Source organism: Rosa chinensis, chromosome 3 (assembly GCF_002994745.2).
Source record: "Rosa chinensis cultivar Old Blush chromosome 3, RchiOBHm-V2, whole genome shotgun sequence".
NCBI classification, from domain to species: Eukaryota; Viridiplantae; Streptophyta; class Magnoliopsida; order Rosales; family Rosaceae; genus Rosa; species Rosa chinensis.
Window position 1 is genome coordinate 17784572 of NC_037090.1, and position 20230 is coordinate 17804801.

Genomic DNA, 20230 nt, shown 5'->3' on the forward strand with positions numbered 1-20230 from the left:
AACTGGGTGATCAATCCTGAGTGCTGATATTGAACAGAATGTATTGAACAATCAACCAAACCAACTAAAGCAATAAAGAACACATGTTTTGTTGATGCAGTAAGACCCTATCAAGGGAAAACATCTGCGTGGCTTTTACTCTTGAAAGACCAAAACCAAATCACTAATGAAACCAAAACACAAGATTACAACACAGAGGTTACACTGATCGCGGCAACCTTTCTAGACTCACTCACTAGACTGTTTGTACTCAAACACAAGCTATGAACGTAGCAAGTCCTTCTTGAAGATTTCACCTTTGAAGTTTGCAATACCCAAATGACCTCATGGGATGCAAGATATGATATGTATGAATGATTGAATGGTTTGTTGTTTTTTCAAATTGTTTTCACCATGGAACAAGACACTTTGTTGTTTAAAGTTCTAACTCAAATATTTTCAATGCCCGAAAGGAACAGAGAACCCATATATAGAGGAGGAAGAGGAAGGACAATTGACTCAAAGACCCCTTAAGCTCAATTGGAGTAGGTAACCTCATCCCCTTAATTTCAAAGTTTCAATTTGGAAAACCAAATTTAGAAGCCAACTCCTAAAATCCTTAATTAAGGCTGACACAAGAAGGGAACCCATGAAAAACCCATGACTTTTTGAAGGAGATGCAATGCATGAGCTTACATGAGCCATGAGGAAGAGGAGACTTCTTCTATCTTTAAGTAAGGTGTTTCGACATGACAGCAAGTTCAGATGGGGAAGCAAGACAACAAGCTATGATGAGGTAACAAGTTGCAATTGAACTAATTTTCAAAACTTGGTCTTGGTCTTCGACAACAAGGCAGCCCCCAAAGAGAAGAAGAAGCAAGTTGCAACTGACCTATCATGCTAAGATGGGGAAGCTGACAGCAAACTGATCTTCAAGACTTCAAGTGGGTCTTTGACAGCAAGACAACCACGATTGCAACAATGGTAATTAAACAAAGCAATTATGGTCTTGGGCTGCAAACTTGGGCTTCTAACTCTTGGGCTTAATGGGTAGTATTTTGTTAAAGTGAGGAATGCCAATACATGATATACTAACATATCTTTTACTCAACCAGAATATTAACATGTTTTAAACTACTTAACAAAGGGTCTAAGAACAAAATTGCGAGTACAGTGAAGCGCATAACCATTAGGGTTTATAGAAAGAAGACAACAAGAAAGTACATAACTATCAACAGACATTAGCTATCCAAACATTAGGCTGTGCAAAACTGATAGCCAGAGGACATAGAGAGAAATAGAAACATTTAAAAGATGAAATTAAAATGCCAGCAGGTACATCAGAAAATGGTACAGAAGCAGATGTTAAAATGCCAGCAAATACAACGAGTTCGCATCCTGAAAAACTCAAGACTCTTGTTGCTGGAACGTAATCTTTTCCTCACTTTCTCCCTTAATCCCTCGAAGGACTTCAGAGTAGAAATTCCAATCAGGATGGTCTGTTGAAATTGCAGGCAGTCCAATAGGGTTCTCCTTCACATAAACTTGAGCATTGGTCGCAGCCGCAAGGCCATCCAAATACAACCCTAACTGTCCATTTGGATTTATGGATGCAAATTTCAATCAAAAGCAGCAATTAGCAAATGCAAATAGTACAAATACAAGTATTGAATGACTCTATTTCATCTTACCCAATAAATTATCACTAGCAAGGTCAGGATTGTAGGATTCCAGAAAAATCCCTATGTGAGCCTGAAGCGACACGAACCAAATAAAATTCTTCAGATATATTGACATAAAGGGGCATAAAATAAATAAAAATTCTGAAAATGGCTTTACAAATAAAGAAAGAATATGAAAGTGTTTATGACATTACAGGATTGAGTAGAGTCTTGTAAGGTTGATCATAATCAACAAAGTATCCCATTCAGAATACTTTCCGCCGAAATGATACCACACTTTCTTCAGTTCTTTGAAAAATAGCGGCTTCATTCTTTTCTCCAAGGACTTGAACCCAGAATCTGTACATTGAGACTGACCCTATAGAACAACAGAAAAAACATGAACTCTGGAATCAAAGTCAGCGGGATTCGAACCCGGATGTGGAGGTTCCACACCTGGAAGTTCTTACTAACTTGACCACCTATAGTGGTTATTGCGGTATTTGTTAATTGTTATTCTAGTGCACAACACAGTTGCTCACTATTTATAGGTATTAATAATGTTAAGATTACTCAACAAAGGGTATAAATACAAACATGAAGTACAAGAAAGTGCACAACATTAGGCTTTAAAGAAAGAAGTAATGCTAGGTGAACCACCTTTTTGGGTGTTACCACCTGCATCCCACTTTATGTGGCAGTTGATACGGTAGAAAGTCCAACTACTCCAACCTATCATAGAGTTTTATTAAATGACGTAACTGTGTCACATCATGAATGTAAAATAACTACTAGCATTGGCTGTAATAGCTGGGCTGATATAATCAACAAGGGTAGCTAGTACCAAAAAAAAAAAGAGGAAAAAAAACGAAAGAAAACGAAAGCAGAAATTGAATTCCAAGTGAATACAACAAGAAAGTTTGAATCCAGCTGATACTAGGAAGACTCGAGAATCCAGCTGCTGAGATGTACTTGCTTTCTCGCTTTCTCCCTTAAGTCGTTGAATGACATCAGGGTATAAGTTCCAATCAGGATGGCCAGATGAAATTGCAGGCACTCCAAATGGGTTCTTTTTCACATAAACCTGAACATTATCTGCAGCTGCAAGGTCATCCAAGTACACCCCCAGTTCTCCTTTCGGATTTAGGATGCATAGTTCAAAAGCAGCTATTAGCAAAACCAAATAGTAGAAATACAAGTACTGAATGCACTCTGTTTACTCATACCTAATGCATTATCACCAGCATTGTCAGGATTGTAGGATTCGAGGAAAATCCCTATGTAAGGCTGAAGTAACATGAATTCATATGCTTGAGAAATAATATTGAGCGTAACAGAGGCAACAAATAACGAAGAGATATTTTGAAAAACTAGCAGACTTTTGAATCCTTTAAAGACATTTAGCTCTTCAGGAGACGCTTAGGACCCTGAAAAAGTGCTCAAATACTACTCGAGGAATTCGAACACTACTTGAGGGGTTTCCAGCACTAAGTGATGATTATACTTGTAAGGGAAGGGCTAATCTTTCATGGGTAAAGTTTTGAAGGTTTTCCAAATAAAAAAACAATATAACAGTTTTGATGACATATATTACAATTTACAGGATTGAGCAAGGCCTTGTAAGGTTGATCATCGATCAACAGTGTATCAGGTTCAGAATACTTCCCATCAAGATATTGTTGGAAAACTAATTCACACGTTGCTATATCTAAAAGATAAATACAAGCAGAGTTAAAATACCAGACTAGGAAAAGGAAGCAAAACTTTACAGATTGTGATCGAGGCTAGAACTTGGTTCTATCCCCTTAAGACGAACTTGCCTCCTTGTTGGTGCTTGAAGGGTTATCGGCAAACATCTCCCAGGAGTACAACGATCAAACTTTCCTCTAGAAGAAGCACTACAATCTCGAGGATCAATGAACGCAGATTATGTTTTTCTCTCTCAATCTCTTAAACTCTAATGTGATATGCAGAAAGTGTTTGAATACTGGAAAAATTTACTGATGCAAAAGTTAGCTTTCAAGTGGTGGGATTGCTTCTCTTTATATAGGAGTTTGATGCATCTATTAGAAAGGACATACCTTTCTGCACAGCAACTTCTACGTTGCTTTTAGTTTGAAAGATTGTAACCTTTCGATAGAATGATTAGTTACTTCTTCCATATATATCAGAATTATTAATTTGAATTTTCATTCAAATTAATTTAATCTTTGGATTAAATTTACTAACAGATATTTCCACAAATCCTTCAATTCTTTGAGAAACAAGGGCTTCTCTTTATCCTCCATGGACATGGACCCAGAATAAGTGCAATCGTCTTGAGCCTATAGAGTAAAAAATTTGCAATTAAGTTGCTACAACAATTTATATTCACAGAGGAAAAAGCTGTTCTAATTAACCTACAAATATAACTGACAGTTTCTTTCTCTGCCTCCTTGGCTCCTTCCCATTACACGATTCAAAACACCTTTGACTTTTCTTCTGTTAATCAATCACACCAGAAAAACAAAATAAGAACAAGATCAGAATTAAACAAGAACCATATATAGGAGGTATATGCGAGATCATAAAAAGCATAGCTGTAGTAACTATTGAGCACAAGACCATACTGCCACTTCAAATCGTTCAAGGCAGAATTCCACAAACTCTGCAGCAAAAGGTCTTTTGAAAACTGCACAACCAAGGAAGAGAGTCGTATGTGTTTAAACATAATCTGTATTTGACATAGATGTACTAATCATTTTTACAAAGGCAAATGATCCTACCCAGTTGACTTGAAAATCTGGCATCAGGATCTCGAGTAGTTGGAAATTTAGCCTTGTTTTTCCTGTAAACCAGGTAGAGTAGAAGCCCAATGAGACTGAGAACAAGAAGCTTCTTTCGTGGTTGGAGACTTAGCTTCTCTAGTGAAAGGCCAGAGTCACTTCCTGTTTCTTTGTTATCATTGTTAAGATCAGCTGGAGTACAGATTCCAAGGTAAAAAAGGCGTTCATCACCACTGTCACAGAATTCATAATCACTGTCAGTGTCAAAGAAATAAGAACTTTCATAATCATACAAAGGATGGTGTTTCTTGATGTGGTTCTTTCGAGGCATGATTCTCAACTTCCGTGATTAAATGAAACAGATAGAATTTCTTCTAACTTTTATGGTTCATCAATCATCATATAGGGGTACCGAAAAGGACCGCGCCCTTGGAAATTCTTCATTCTGTCTGTTCTGTTTTGGACAGGGTATCATAGGGTGTACTTGTCAAAGAACCTAATTAAAACATATTTAAGTTATTGCTTACAAGAAAATGAACTTGATTACCATGGTATAGAAAATGCAAACCTCTTCTTATAATTTATACATTCAACATCAACTATATATATCTGTATTTTCAAAGTTTGATTGTTGTTTCGACTGTACTCATCAAAGTATTGTGTTGTGGAAGACTGGAAGCACACTGCTTATCCTAAACTGATATTACTTTTGTTGGTGAATGAAAATGCTTGCCCTAAAAACTGATTGGAAACAACGGCTTGATACACTCAAGGCTAGTGTGGGATTGATGTACTAAGAAACGACATTATACCCTATAATTAAACTAGGACGAAGCATTCGTTAACTGATCGAAACAGAAGCTGCTTATTACAAAAACTTGGTCACAACATCTTTTAAAAGCCGGTAAGATAGAGAGAGATCAGGTATGAGCTCCTACAGTCATACACCATCACAACACTTTACATTGAAGTTTACCAAACCCTCTTACTTTACTTTACACCTAATTCTAAAAGTGAAAATTAACCCAACACTCGGGTACTTTACTACATGCCTAATTCTTCTAGCACAAGCACAAGCGATCTTTCTGCCCTTTTAAGCTGCCCTTAGCTCATGCTAACCACCAACTAATGGACTGTCCACAATTCCACATATGAAGCTATGCCGAAGGTCCATCAAAAGTAAGCCCAAAATGTAGGGTGCTCTACTTCATGAGTAAGACTGTTTCTGAGGAAGTGGGGCTTTCTTAGAATTGAACCTACTCTTAGTAACATAATTAAAACTTTATTTTACCAAACATAGTAGAGAAATTTCTCCCTATTAACGGTTTAACACGATGCATAAACGTAGGTCGACTCATAGATATAATTATATGATTAAAATATAAGAGTAGACTGGCTCTGTACAATGAGCCCAGTGTATCACTGTTAAATCTACCACCATGTTGTTAGGGTTGGTCTATGTGTTACAAGGTATTGGTTGGTCTATCTTAATTAGGCGGTCTTCAGAATTGTGTTGTTGTTGTTTTTGCCTTTTTTTTTCCCGATAAGGAAAAAAATTATGTTGTTGCTATAATGTACTTAATAGAGGTGTTTGTCTACATTATATTTTGATCTAACAATACATTAAGAACAACTCCAACAGCTTCCTTATAATTTTTGTATCATAGAGAAGCAAAAGTCAAACTTTTAGTCTATTTTTCTTCTCCAACTTCAACAGATTCCCTAATTTACAGTAATCTATAAAATCTTCATATTCTTCTTTAAAATTTTGGAGTTTGCTGTAAATAAAGGGAATTTAGTTTTCTCTCTCCTCACTTTCCCTAAAATAAAGATAGTTATAGGGAATCTGTTAGAGCAAAAGAGGCTTATTTTTCCCTAAATTAGAGAAAAATCAAAATATAGAGAATCTGTAAGAGTTACTCTAAGTATATTAATAGAGGTAGATTAGTTTGAAATTTGAAAATTAAGCCAAACTAGTCCTATTTATATGTATCCTGTTGGACCCGAGATTCCTAATATATAATAGTCCAGATAATATATTCCTTCTCACACTTACCAGAAGAATGTAACACAACGTGGGAATCTTCTACAGCACCACATGGCAAAAACTCGAAGCTTCGCCTGTTCCAGCACCTTCCAGTGTTATCCGAACCCTGTTCCTCCATATATACACCCACTACGAAACGACTCCCATCTCACTCACTCACTCAAACAAAACAAGAAAACTCGCGAATCACAGTTAATCACGATGAAACCCATCGACGGCAAGAAGGACAAGGTGACAATCCGAGCGGTGAGCCACAACGAGGAGGGCCGGAAGATAGTGGAGAAGACGGAGCTCAAAACCCGCAACATCGACACCATCAAGTACGTGGAGAAGAAGCTCGTAGACATGGGATTGCAGGGCCGGGAGCGCCACCCCATCGATGGATTGGGAATCGGACAACCGCCGCCGAAGTCAGGCCACGGCGGGAAGTACACGTGGGAGGGACCCGGCGACATGGCGGAGAACGAGCTGGACCCAGTCCCGGCGGCCATAGATGAGAGGGATCCCAACTATGTGGATGAGGAGGAGGAGGAGAGGATTGTGAAGGGAAAGGAGGCTGACGTGGCGGAAATGGTGGTGGGGGAGGTGGAGGTGGCGAAGGCGGTGGAGAACAGGGAGGGGGTGGCTAGAGTTGAGGTTGATCCAAAGCTCGGTGCTCATACTTAGTTCACATGATGATGTTTGGTTTTCGGGTAGTGAAATATGGGAAGATTTTTGTAATTTTCATGATGAGACTGGAAAATGAGAAAAATAATGTGCTATTTTCTTTTCCGTTTTTCAATGTACGTGTTTAAAGTTCGGTATTGAATTTTATATTGATTCACTTTCTGTAGTGCTCTAGATTATGCAACCTTTCTGTACGGAGATTTAAAGGATTGAAAATTTCGTATTGTAGCCATCGGTGTGAATGTCATAGTTCAACACCTAATGTATTGCATTTATAATTAGCGTAAATCAACCTGTTGGTTTGGTTTAATTTACTTCAAAATGGCAGGAAATTAAGTAGAAAAGGGTGCCCGGTCGGACCACTTGGCCAACCAGAACACTCTTGCGATAAACTTAAAAAGGAAGAGGGTAGTTTCATCACGTTTTGTTTACATTTTGATTTTAAGCTCATCTGATCGATGACTACTCTACTACTCTATATATCTTGATAAATCTTATTTTTAAAAGGCGGAAGGTCGTTCCTTGCATGCCAAAGGAAAAAACAAAAGGCTGAGGGTCGCTTAATGTTTTTGTTTACATTTTTAATGGGACCGTCGCCTCGCCGTTTAAGACGAGATTTTACTTCCGAAAGGTTATTGAGATCGTAGGGTTATGGTGGACACAAGGAAACCAATTCATACATGCATCCATGTAACCGCTACAAATGGTACTTCGATTATTAAAACAATTCAATCAGGCTCTGTGTTTAGAATATCAAGGTTATGCGGGTCAGTTTGTCCATTGCGCTTTTCTTTCTTTTTTTTCGAAAAGAAGTTTGACCACTGATTACTTACCATACTCTTAGTTGGTTTTTATTTTTTCATTTTGACTTTCCTAGTTTTTTTTGTTTTCCTTTTTTAAAGAAATGTGGATTTCATTAACGCACTGAGCTAGTCATTACATATCTTTCTGCTGCCTTCAAGTAGACAGATTAAGAAGTTGTGGGAAGAAAACTACTGTGATATATAGAGACAGACAATCTATATTTAAACTAATCGCTCACTTATTGGAAGTCAGCTTACAAACTATGGAGAATAGTAAAACACAGTAAATAGGCTCCTACCACACCTAACCTATATTTTTTCCTTGTCCTTCGAGAGGAAATCAGGCATTTTTTTTACCTTTTTTATGGCAGCTACCGGGCTTGTTTTCCCTTCAAGCAAATCAGACATCATCAACTTCAATTTTTTTGGGGAGGAAAATGACCTATCCCGCTTAGCATGATTCTCGAGCTCGACTGGTACTTGAGCAAAGGGAATCATCATCACTGAGCAGTCTTGCTTCTGCGCTTCAAATGACCATCGGTCGCCACGGTTTGCTTGATTCAGCCCCACCAAATAATGTACGACCCACTGGTGGCCAAATGGGAGTGGTGATGCCTTGGAACCGAAATGTGCCATCCTTGAACTGATGACCATTCAAGCCCAAAAAGGGGCCAGTAAGGTTGCAAGGCACAGGTTGATCTGTTCCTTTCACTGCTGGTGGTGCAGCGGCTAGGTTGCAGGCACCATTTTCATGGAAAACTCGATCACATATGCTGCACTTGCCCACCAAGTTTTCGAAGAAGAAATGGACTTCTTGCTCCACACCCTGATCAAACTTTAGGGTTTTCTTCAGAAAAAATGGTTTTGAGATTGAATGAGAAACTCGAACCCTAATTTTTCCTGTTGCATCAAACAACTTTCGATCTATATCCAGAAATTTTCCAGCCATCGAAGCGACATCAGCAATTGTGTTCCTCTATTCATATGCAGGTAGCATATTGGTACGTTATTCGCACCCAGAAGAACAGATCATGCATCTCCACTGACTGCAGAGGTGCAATCCCATCATAAGGTTGCAGCACCATTAGAGCCTGATTAAAGCTGTAAGGACCACCGATCAAGACCTTGCTGCAATCACTCCAGAGATTGAAAGAGAACAGAAATATTGAATGCCAAACAGAAATATTGAATGCCATTCACCTCTGCTACCTTCCATGTTCAGAGTACATGTTGAAGACAGAGGAATGCAGAAGGAGAGGGAGAGGGCATCTCATTACTTGTATTCGACCAGTGAGCCGAAGCTGTTGGAGAAAGTGCAGCATGAGTTGTTGGTGGTTTATGACACCCAAATCCTTGATAAGGAGGAATCTGGATGCCGGGTTTTGCTTCAGAACGATAAGGTGGAGGATTTGTCTAGGATATATAGGCTCTACCTTAATATACCTATAGGCTTGGAACCTGTTGCTAGCGTATTCAGAGAGCATGTTACTAATGAAGGTAAAGCCTTGGTCCAACAGGCTGAAGAGGCTGTTGCAAGTAGTAATCAGCAGGCTTCAAGTGGAGCTGAACAATATGGACTTGTGCTTATCCAAAAATTAATAGAGCTGCATGACAAGTATTTGGGATATGTGACTGGTTGCTTTATGAACCATTCACTCTTTCACAAGGCTCTGAAGCAAGCTTTTGAGGTGGTTTGCGATAAATCTGTTGCCGGGAGTTCTAGTGCCAAAATGCTTGCTGCTTTCTGTGATAATATCCTCAAAATGGCTGGAAGTAAGTTGAGCGAGGAGGCCGTAGAAGAAACCCTAGAAAAGGTTGTTACTCTACTTGTTTATATCAGTGACAAAGACCTCTTTCTGAGTTCTGCAGGAAAAAACTTGCCCGTAGGCTGCTTTTCATTCGGAGTGGGAGTGGGAGTACTGAAGACCGTGAGAAAAGTCTTCTGACAAAGCTGAAGCAGCAATGTGGTGGACAATTCACCTCCAAGATGGAAGGAATGATCACCGATTTGACAGTGGGTAGAGAATCACTCACCAGGTTTGGAGAGTTCATCCTAGAAAAGAATCGAAATCCCGGGCTCAATTTGTCAGTCCAGGTTCTCACAACCGGTTACTGGCATGGCAAAGTTACAAATCGTCTGATCTCAACCTTCCTGAAGAGATGGTCAAGTGTGTTGAAGTTTTCAAGGATTTCTTTAATAGGGAATACCAGCGCAGAAAGCTGTCATGGATATACTCACTGGGTTGTTCCAACGTCGACGGCAAGTTTGATTAGAGAACCATAGAACTGGTTGTGACAACTCATCAGGCTGCCCTCCTGCTGCTCTTTAACAATGCCGAGAAGTTGAGCTTTTCAGAAATCTCAACTCAGCTAAATCTAACCAAAGACGAGTTGATTAGACTTGCTTCATTCTCTTTCATGTGCGAAGTACAAGATCCTTCTCAAGGAGACAAGTACAAAGACTATCTCGCAGAGTGAGACCTTTATGCTCAACTCCAAGTTCACTGACAAAATGAGAAAGAAATTTCCTATGCCACCACTGGACGAAGGGATAAGAAGGTGACTGAAGATGTTGACAAAGACCGGAAATTTGCTATAGATGCTGCAATTGTGAGGATTATGAAGAGTAGGAAGTTTTGGGTCACCAGCAATTGGTCATGGGGTGTGTTGAGCTATTGAAGGGCTTGTTCAAGCCGGACATCAAAGCAATTAAGAAGCGAATTGAAGATCTCATCACCCGTGAATACCTGGAGATGGATAAGGAGAATCCTAACACGTTTAGGTATCTTGCATGATTGGAGACGTGCTATAAAAGAGTCGGAACATAGAGTTTTAGATTGGTTTTTTTTTCTTTTACTATTTCCGAGTGATTTTATTTTATGTAAGGTTCTTTAGTGGTACAAGATTGCCTATGCTCTTCTCCATTCTTTTGTGTTTGTTTCTGCACCTTTGATTTTTAGTGGTATTATATACATATTAAGGCAGAAATTTATGCTCATGTCGTTCCACTTTCGATCTTTCGTTACATGCATTGGTGACGGAAGAATTTGATAATGGATCGAGGAGGAAGAATGAAAGAGGCGTTCGCATCTCAACTTGGGCTCGAGTAATTTGCTCCTGACTGGGTCTCACATGCTTAATTGAGTGGTTAATCCGCTCATAGCACTAGGCCAATAACCTTAACACACGACACTTTTTACACAACGAAAAAAAAAAATTTGTTGTGTGATGTAGGAAAGTGAATCATACAACTCTTTTAAGAAAGCTTCATTGTCTAAAGCTGTTAAAATTAAAAAGATTTTAGCTGGAAGGTGATTGCACAACAATTACAAAAATGATCTGTTGTGTGAATGAAAAAAAAAGAGCGGCATATTTCCCTCGCACTTTTACTCAAATGTGGCTCCAAATTTTTACTAAATTGCACAACAGAATTGTTAATTTTGTTGTATGAGAGTAACTTGCAGAATGTCATACAATAGTTTTTTACTTTGTGTTGTATGATCAAGGAAGATATTTTGAGAATCCCTACTAAATGCCACCCATTCCCCCAAAAACATATATATTGGAAATCATATTGTAAGTTCCTACAACATAACTACCTTATTTCTATTGTGTGAATGAAAATGCCTATTCTAGCGCCAAAGTCATTGAATATAGCGGGAACTTTCCCTCTTCTGAACCTCAGCTAAATTTTAACTTGTACATAATCAGACAACAAAATGTAATGTATATGTTGTCTGATTCATGAATACAAAAGAAACAAATTAAAAGAGTGGTCTTTGACTTAGGTCTTTGACTTCGTGTACACTTACACTTAGACAAAGTGGGTAGCCGTTTCCTCAACACTCAGACAAAAGAACAACCTCTTCTCTCCTAAAAAAACTCAGAGTTACCATGGAAAAACTTCTCATCTCAACACGACCTGCATCACCCCTCATCAAAATACTATCATCCACCATCTCGCCATCTCGCCATTTCTCATGAATTAGGGTTAGGAGTTCTTCTGTCGCCATCTCTCATCAATAGGGTTCTAATTGTCGCTTAGAGGAGGGTTAGGTCAGTTCGATTAGGGTTCCATTTGTGGGAAGAAGAAGGAGGAAAAGAGGGTTTCAATCTGCTAAGATTAGGGTTCCATTTGTGGATTCGGGGCTTTTGGGCTACTTGATTTGGGGGTTTCTCGGCTACTCAAACTGGTGAGTTAGATTTTGTTTGGGATGTCTCGATTTGGTTTTCTGATTATTCATTGCCTTTCATGTGTCGATTTGATGAACTTTTTCATTGGCATATGTGGGTTTTCTAGTTCGGAAATTGGAAGAAGCTATTGTGGGTATATTGATTCCAAGCTGTTGGGTTAAAGGCATTCTTCTTCAGCAAAACATTCAAGCCATTGTTGCTATCGTTTTGTTCACGGTACGAATGTTAGTTCTCTTCTGTTTTCCTTTTCTATAGAAATAGCTTATGGTTGATTTAGAATGTGACGGTTGGTTAGATTAGGAAATTTGTTTGTTGTGAAAAGTAAAATAACACCTTCTTTCCCTTTCAATTTCTCCTCGATGGTTAAATGTTAATGTCCTCTGTTATGGGTTTTCTCAGTTGACCACAGTTTCTCTGGGTTTCTATGTCTAAATGTTTATCTAAACCAACTAAGTAAACCCAATTGCTTTTAGATTTGTTCTCAAGCATTTGTTCTTCAAGCATTTTCATATCAAAGAGCCTTATTCTGGATGTGTTAAAGCTTTAAATAATTAGAAGATAAGTATATTGATTTCTGTCATTCCAATATGATTCTATCTTAAATGCTGCAAGTGAGACCTTATAGTTTATCTAATTTAGTTCTTATGTATGGATATTGATTTATTTTGTTTTTGTATTCCTTCCAATTAGTTGTTAGGGAAAACTAAACTCCCTTTAAGCCTCCTATATCTCATGTTTCCTTTATATCAGTTTTGATATTGTGAATATGTTGAGATTTACTATTTTGGCATTCATCGTACTTGTTGGATTCATTATAGTTATTGTTGTTGAATTGGTTTATTGGTGAATTCTGAGAAGCTTGTATAGTTTCATTGCCTCTGTTTGATTGTGGCTCATGGGATTTTTTTTTAATGTGTTTTGAATTAGAACATGGATGTTTTCAGTGTTCTGGGTTTGTAAGCATATCACCTTTTGCATCAGCAAAACTTTGCTCTGATCTGGGCTGGTTAGAATATCAGTAAGAAGAAGACTATAGTGTTAGAAAATCTTAGATCATGATTTCAAAGCTTTCATAATTAATATGCCATACATCTAATAAAGTTATATGAAACATAATAGAGATCATAGATCTTATGTAGAGGTACACGTCTGCCCCCCTAGTTGGAATCTGCTGAGTATGGAATTGAAAATTTATCCCATATTAGCGTTGGAATTTCATCAAGGAAGTGTTTTATGTTAATGTAATATCATGATCATAAAACTTGTCCTACTTTCTGGTTTCCTAACCTTTTGTGCAAGTTGGCAGTATACCAAATGTTGTGTAGTGTTATATATATATATATATATATATATATATATATATAAACTGTTCGGACAACATTATTACCACCCACAGACCTATTCTTAGTGATGGTAAATATTAGTATAAGAAATTTAGTGAAGTTGTTGACCTACTAGGCAATCTGACCAAACGATGTCATTAGTTTAAAGGTCAGCCCGGCCCCCTATGAACACCTAATATGATCATTAAATAATCACCACCTTGAAGCTAATAAAGTTATCCGCTCCCTGCCACCAGAAACTATGGGATTTTCTTTTGAGTCTAAAGTCTTGTTTTATGTAGAAACTAGAAAATTGAGTTCTGCAATGACTTCTAAATGGACTTTGACTGCAATGAGAAGAAGCATAATTGGCTTCTTAATTTACATGAAATTGATGTGGTTCAAGCTTAGGATAAATGCAGTTGGGTCTTGGTTATCCATTTGGTATTAATTTCATAGTTTATATGAGTTGTGTGTTAGCATGGTATGCACTTAGTGTGCAGGTCATTTTAGTAATCATTTTAGTAAATGTAAATGGTTGATATATGATTGCTTGATCTCCTTATGAACAAGCTGTAACTATCTTAGTTTATAAATATTATCAATCAACTCCTCTTCAAAAATTTCATAACTTGTGTCTAACTATCATATGGTAACTCTGTTTTCAGTTTACACCCATATTGGTAGAATTGATGAGTATATATGTTATTTCCGTAGGTTAGATTTATCTAGTATAAATTTAAACATATAGGCAGCGTTATAAATATTATTTTTTTGCATGTTTTTCAGTCATCTGGAGCAGAGATTAAATGCAAGTTGGCATTAGGTTCTGTTGAACATATTGTTGCTTATGCTACTGTTATGGACTGTGATGATCGCAATCAGCTTATTCATGGTGCTCCACTTGGGGATGATATCTGCGTGTTTCTATCTATGAGGCGGTTGAGGAGAAAGCAATAAAGGTCCCATTTCCGATTAAAGATGAAATTGAAACTGTTAAGCAGGCTATGAGGAGTTGGGTAGCATGGCCTAAACAGCTAATCATAAGGTCACTTGTGAAGGTAACAAAGTATAAATGAAACTACTGCGATCACATTCACTTGTTTAAAGAAATTTTCTTAAGTTTAGATAAGCTGCATAACATCTAGGTTACATTTATTTCCTTGTTCTAGAAACCTATCAAGGATAATGCTAAGAAGAAAAGGAAAAAGAAAGAGACAGCGGATGAAGACTCAGAGGTACAATTTAGCTTGGCGTCAATGGCACCTACATTACCAGAATCATTGAAGATGCTATGTCAGTGGGGTGAAGACAAATTTAGAGACGGGCGTACCATCAGCTTCCACATTGAACCTGAAGTCTTCGGATATTCTCGCAAGACCTTTCTAATGGGATCAGATGTTCGGCAACTTGCAAGCATGAGGGAACTTAGTGGAACTTGCATTGCTGTGTACCAAAGGTAAAAAAAAATTCAAATTTTCCATTACATATCATTGCTGCAAGTATGGTTGCTGAAAGTATTTTATTTGGTGTAAATGCTTGATAGGTATCTCTATGAGCAGTTGATTGCTTATAAAATGGTAGACATGGTTGCATTCATTGACCCTTCTCTAATTGGTGCAAGTGGGTCTGGGAATAGAACTGTTAGGGCCCAACACATTAGAGATAGGCTTGTAACTGCAAAACCAGGACAGATGTTCATGTTGCCATATAACTCGGGGTAAGTCCATGAAAGTTCTGTTTTTCGTATATTGTTTGCAATCAATTTGTGCCATGTTGAACATATATTCTATTACAAGATATATGACTATTTTGTATGCATGTAGTGATCATTGGATGTTGACAATTGTTAATCCGAACCAAGGCACTGCCTATTTTTTGGATCCTCTGAAAAGACGCTTACCCACCGGAGATTGGATGTCTATAGTGGAAACGTAAGTCGCTGCTATAGATAATGCATTGCTGAGATCATTATATCTATTTAAAAATATATGTTGCCCCTTTCTGTTTCTCTCACATCTTCATTTTCTTGTTTTGATGTAGTGCACTAGGTATGTATAATTCTGAAAGGAAGAGGAAAGGCCGGAGTTCAGTTATGTGGAAAAATTTGGCTGTAAGTTTCACCTATGTATATAGTTGTCTTGGAAAAAATAGTATTTGGTTTGTTGTTTAATCATCATTTGTTTTTAGGGCATACCTCCCCAACCTAGCAACAAGGAGTGTGGGTACTTTATCATGCGATACATGAGGGATATTATTGAGGATAAAGACCTGTCATTATTTCTTGTAAAGGTAAACCCGCCTATAAATGTAGTCACTTTACTTGGTTTCTATTGAGATTGTGGACATAACAGTTATGCATGTCTTTGCCTCACTTTGATATAATACATTGGTTTCAGTGGGAGAGGAGAGGTAGCAGCCACTATACCCAAGCAGACATTAATCAGATGCGAAATGAGTGGGCAAAGTTTGTGGTAAAGGCGTATGTGTAGGAGATGAAGGAAAGCATTTCCCATGACATAGGTTATTGTTGAAGGAAAACATCATTTTGGCGTGCTTTTCTGATGGTACAATATCCATGCACCATGTCGCATGTTTTGGAACAAATATTATGTATTTGTACCAGCTTTTGATGTCCCAAGTCGATGGACATGCATTTGAGTGCTTTTCTTCTTTTTATTTTGGATGGGATGATTGGGAAATGCTCCATTTTAACATTTGAGGTTTATAATATGGGTTGGATTATTCATTTGATAGTTTGCAATATGATTTGTTTACAACTGATCTCTGCTTAATAATTAGGTCCAAATGGAGCACCATTAGTAATGCACAAAATGCAGGCAATAAAAATTGTCATACAACAGATTTAATGTTAATGTTATGTTGTCTCAATACCACAAAATCCGGGTACTCACACAATGCATTCTTATATATCACACAATGGTTTTACCAAAATGTATCTCTTCAATTACACTCACACAACTATAACAAATGTGTTCTTATATATCACACAATGGTTTTACCAAACATGCGTCTTTTGAATTACACTCACACAACTGTAACAAATGCGTTCTTATATATCACACAATGGTTTCACCAAAAATGCGTCCTCTCAATTACACTCACACAACTATAAAAACATAACTACGTTGTCCAGAACTAAGCTACACAACCACCATAGTCTCTAACTGAAGTCTGACGACAAATCAGAAGACAGTGAAATTTAAAAAAACGTTGTCTGATAATGTTTTCCAACAACATATTGAAATAAGTTTCGTTGTCTGATGCATGCACCAACCATGCGAAGCATGCCTGCGCAATAGCTCTGCCTACCATCTGCCGAGAGAAGGCACAACGCTGATAACAAGAGTATGTCGACTGTTTTCATATCATACAATGGTGCATCACCGTTGTGCTATTTTTCATCACACAACGCGCCGATACACAACGGTGGCTGTCAATATCCCACAACGAAAAATATCCGTCGTCTGTTTCATTTTTTGGCCTAGTGTAGTAAAGATCAAACTGTCCATCTGATCATTAGGGAGACATGAAGCCTAAAAACATGTAACTTATGTATTTACGCAATTCATAATTAAGCATACTATAGTACTAACAGTGATGTTTACCTACTCAGTTAATTAAAGTTGTGCTGAAATGCTGAATTGTCATTGAATTTATAAATTAAATGGTGGAGAAGAATTTAAATACAATGATAATTAAGCACAACTAAGTATAAAGATTAATTGAGTATGTGAAATTACTGTTAGTCCCAAAATCTATTTCCTAATAAGCACATCTCATGCACAAACCATGTTTCTTGATTCATAAGTTATTAATATGTGCTGGTGCTAAGTCCTATTAAACCAGGTCTTACAATATTGTGTGTTTAGACATTCAATCAAATGTAAGGAAAATGGGGAGCTACTCCAACGTTGACTAATTACCACTTCTTCTTTTTTAAACTTCTATTGGTACAAAGGTTGGTGAGGCATGAACTTGTTGAACCATCACTGAAAATATGTGACTGTTACAGATCGGAGTTTCAACACTTTTCTAAAGACTTCTGTTAGTAGATAACCACTCCGAAAAACAAACCAAATATCTTCCAATATTTAGAGCAATTAATAATCTTAGGCTGTCATCGACAAACACATGTTAGAGATGTCGTGGATCTCTCACCAAAGTAGTACGTTGTACAATCATTTGAACTTATTGTTGGAGCAAGTTCACCCGTTGGGTCACCGGGTCACCTATTATTCACTACTTTTTAATGTTTATTTCCACTCTCTGGGTCACAGGCACAGTTTTCAATAAGACGTGGGTCGCCAGGTCAGCTTGCAGGTCACCAAGGTGACCCAGAAAGTGACCCAAGGTACGAAATACACTGTGTCCATGACTCAGAGAATGAAAATGCACATAAAAAACAGTGAGTAGTAGGTGACTTGGTGACCCACGGGTGGACTTGCTCTTGAAGATTAAGAAAGCACCAGCCAGCCATGGAGAAAATGGATGACAGCAGCGTAGAGAGTTAAAAGTGAGAATGATTTGATTGCAGGCTGCCTTGTTTAAAAGCATAATTCTCGAGCTAGGCAGTTTTTGGTGGGGTGTTACATGTTTGTCTTTGTATAATGCAGTTTAATTATCTAGGTACACGGTTGGAAAATGCGGCATGCGAGCTATGTATTTTTAATTAGGTAACTAAGTATGGCACAGGATGAATAGAGAACCAGAAAGAATATAAACAAGTGTGGGCGTTCTCCACATAGTACGTAGTATGTTTCTGAGTTCTCCAGCTCATAATACAATAAAATTGATTAGCATGAATCCGTTTTTGGAGTCTAAGCTGGCTTTGAATGATAATGGGAATGATTACGCCATAAAGAAAGTAGAAAGTTCATTGAAAGAGTCCAAAGCGCAAATCTCAACATCAAACCCAAAAAGTTATGCATTTACTTAATTAAACCTTTGATTAACTATTCTTCTGTTTTTTTTTGGCAAAGTTGATTAACTATTCTTCTGATCATCAACTTTCGGGCAAAGAAAAAAAAACACATAAAAACAAAGGGAATCGAATTCTACATGCAGAATGCAATTTCGTCGCTTTCATTCTATAGAAATAATCTTATTTTTCATGATTTGCAAGACAGAGAATAGAACATAGTGGGACTCAAACCCACACGCATATTTCTTAATCTTTCTTTCTAGAAACAAATAATTGAGGGGAATGGATGTGAAAAAACTTTGAGTCAGACTCAAAACGGGTGTAACTAAACTGAGTGGAATAGGGTATGGTGTCTAGTTCAAAATGGACACACATCCACATTACTGGTAGTTTAAATAAATGAGAGCTCCACATGTAATGCACAACATTAAAGAAAATTTTATGGCAAGTATTTTGAGACATGGTAGACGGAATATCATTTCCATCCCCATGAACCACCAACCCCTGTCAATAGAGAATTTTTTTTAAAAAAAATGAGGCTAAGTTGTATGAAAGGGAAACGGACAAACACACAAACCACACAACCTTAAAAACCTAATTAAAGAAATGGAGAATATGTGTTCTCTGGAGAGGAAAAGATTAATTATGTATGCACCCTATATCAATAAAATATGTTTTTGTTTATGCACAAAAACTTTCCAAATTAAGTACTCTTTTACATGATTGGCTTTGTTCAAAAACATACTTATAGAAATGAATGCCCCATTAGAAAAGGGAGACCTTGACAGTAGTTTTAGTGTGTTTTTGATTTGCATCCTAATGAACAAAAACCTCAATGGCTCTTGGTGATGTGTGGAAGAGATCATTCAAAAATTGAATTTGAAGTTCAGTTTATGTTAAAATAGTAATGTCATTGATTGTGAATTTGATGAGCTTTTGAAAGACATAGTAGTTTTAGGTGAGGATAGAGAAAGATGGGTGACTATCTGTTGAGAGTTTGAGCCTTTCTCTCAGAAAGAAAAATAAAGATAGGATCTTATGCAATTTCTGTGTGATTTGGTGTTGTTAGTCGTGAAATAGAATAATCAAAAGCCCCTGCCAACTGAAACTCAAGTTTAGCGTGATACAAGCTTGCAAATATGGTGGGGATATCGGACAACAACGACATCTAAATCTTCATCACCAGCCAATAACACTAACATGGGCTTTAAGATTTAGAGTGCACAATATAATAGACTTATTCTACCCTAGCCTTTGCTGTAGTTAATTAAGTGATCAAGAACAGAAAATAAAGTAAGTTTAATCTAACTTATCGATGTAAAAAATACTCTAGTTAATTAAGTGATCAAGAACAGAAAACTATTATGTGTATAGTATGATTATCTGAGACAGTTCATACTACTTCCAAATTAACATTCATTATATAATTCAATTCTCATTATCACTTCTTTGTAGATTTAAATATTTAAGCCAACACGTATGGCTTTGATATGAGTAAACATGTCAAAGACCCCTCATGCGGCATCTTTTCCCTTCTCTTTTCACCAAAAAGCATACTACACGAGAAAGATGGTTCTGCTAGTTGCCCCGGCCCATACCCTTCAAGACCACACCATTCTCCTCACTCCCATGGTTTTTGAACCGGCTTCAAGACCTTGTCTTTCTCTTCCTTTTTGCCTCTTTTCCCACTTTTTATACTCCCTTTTGTGAAACAAAAATACTAGTATTTTGTTCGAACATCTTCATCTTCTTCTTCAGATATATTTTTTTCCTGGTGTCTTTTGTTTTCTTTTGTTCCAACTTCCAAGTGCGAAAGGCTAACGACAAATTCATAAATAATTATTGAAG

The 20230-nt window shown here is 37.4% G+C and overlaps 3 protein-coding genes and 1 pseudogene across 3 annotated transcripts; 3 read left to right on the forward strand and 1 right to left on the reverse strand.

The window, feature by feature from the left end:
* Window positions 1–1386: 1386 nt before the first annotated feature.
* LOC112193582 lies at window positions 1387–6730 on the reverse strand. The gene is given in 8 exon segments (XM_040516980.1): window positions 1387–1586; window positions 1671–1731; window positions 1856–1887; window positions 1890–2019; window positions 3329–3342; window positions 4240–4311; window positions 4406–4638; window positions 6462–6730. Coding segments are annotated over 8 exon segments (786 nt in total). The 5' UTR covers window positions 6506–6730.
* On the forward strand, window positions 6591–7350 carry LOC112193581. The gene has a single exon (XM_024333772.2). The coding sequence runs from the start codon at window positions 6654–6656 to the stop codon at window positions 7116–7118; it is 465 nt and encodes a 154-aa protein (XP_024189540.2). The 5' UTR covers window positions 6591–6653; the 3' UTR covers window positions 7119–7350.
* A 1555-nt stretch (window positions 7351–8905) lies between these two features.
* On the forward strand, window positions 8906–10716 carry LOC112194213 (annotated as a pseudogene).
* A 4052-nt stretch (window positions 10717–14768) lies between these two features.
* LOC121052278 lies at window positions 14769–15929 on the forward strand. Its single transcript, XM_040516981.1, has 4 exons — window positions 14769–15371; window positions 15481–15550; window positions 15628–15729; window positions 15837–15929. The coding sequence occupies exons 1-4, from the start codon at window positions 15166–15168 to the stop codon at window positions 15927–15929; spliced, it is 471 nt and encodes a 156-aa protein (XP_040372915.1). The 5' UTR covers window positions 14769–15165.
* Window positions 15930–20230: the final 4301 nt, after the last annotated feature.

What these genes read in the sequence shown, in the direction of transcription:
- LOC112193581 (XM_024333772.2), top strand. Translation starts at nt 6,654, where the DNA reads ATGAAACCCATCGACGGCAAGAAGGACAAGGTGACAATCCGAGCGGTG.
- LOC121052278 (XM_040516981.1), top strand. Translation starts at nt 15,166, where the DNA reads ATGAAAGTTCTGTTTTTCGTATATTGTTTGCAATCAATTTGTGCCATG. An exon ending in TGGATGTCTATAGTGGAAAC is followed by an intron (nt 15,372 to 15,480) that starts GTAAGTCGCTGC and finishes GTTTTGATGTAG; the next exon opens with TGCACTAGGTATGTATAATT. An exon ending in TTATGTGGAAAAATTTGGCT is followed by an intron (nt 15,551 to 15,627) that starts GTAAGTTTCACC and finishes ATTTGTTTTTAG; the next exon opens with GGCATACCTCCCCAACCTAG.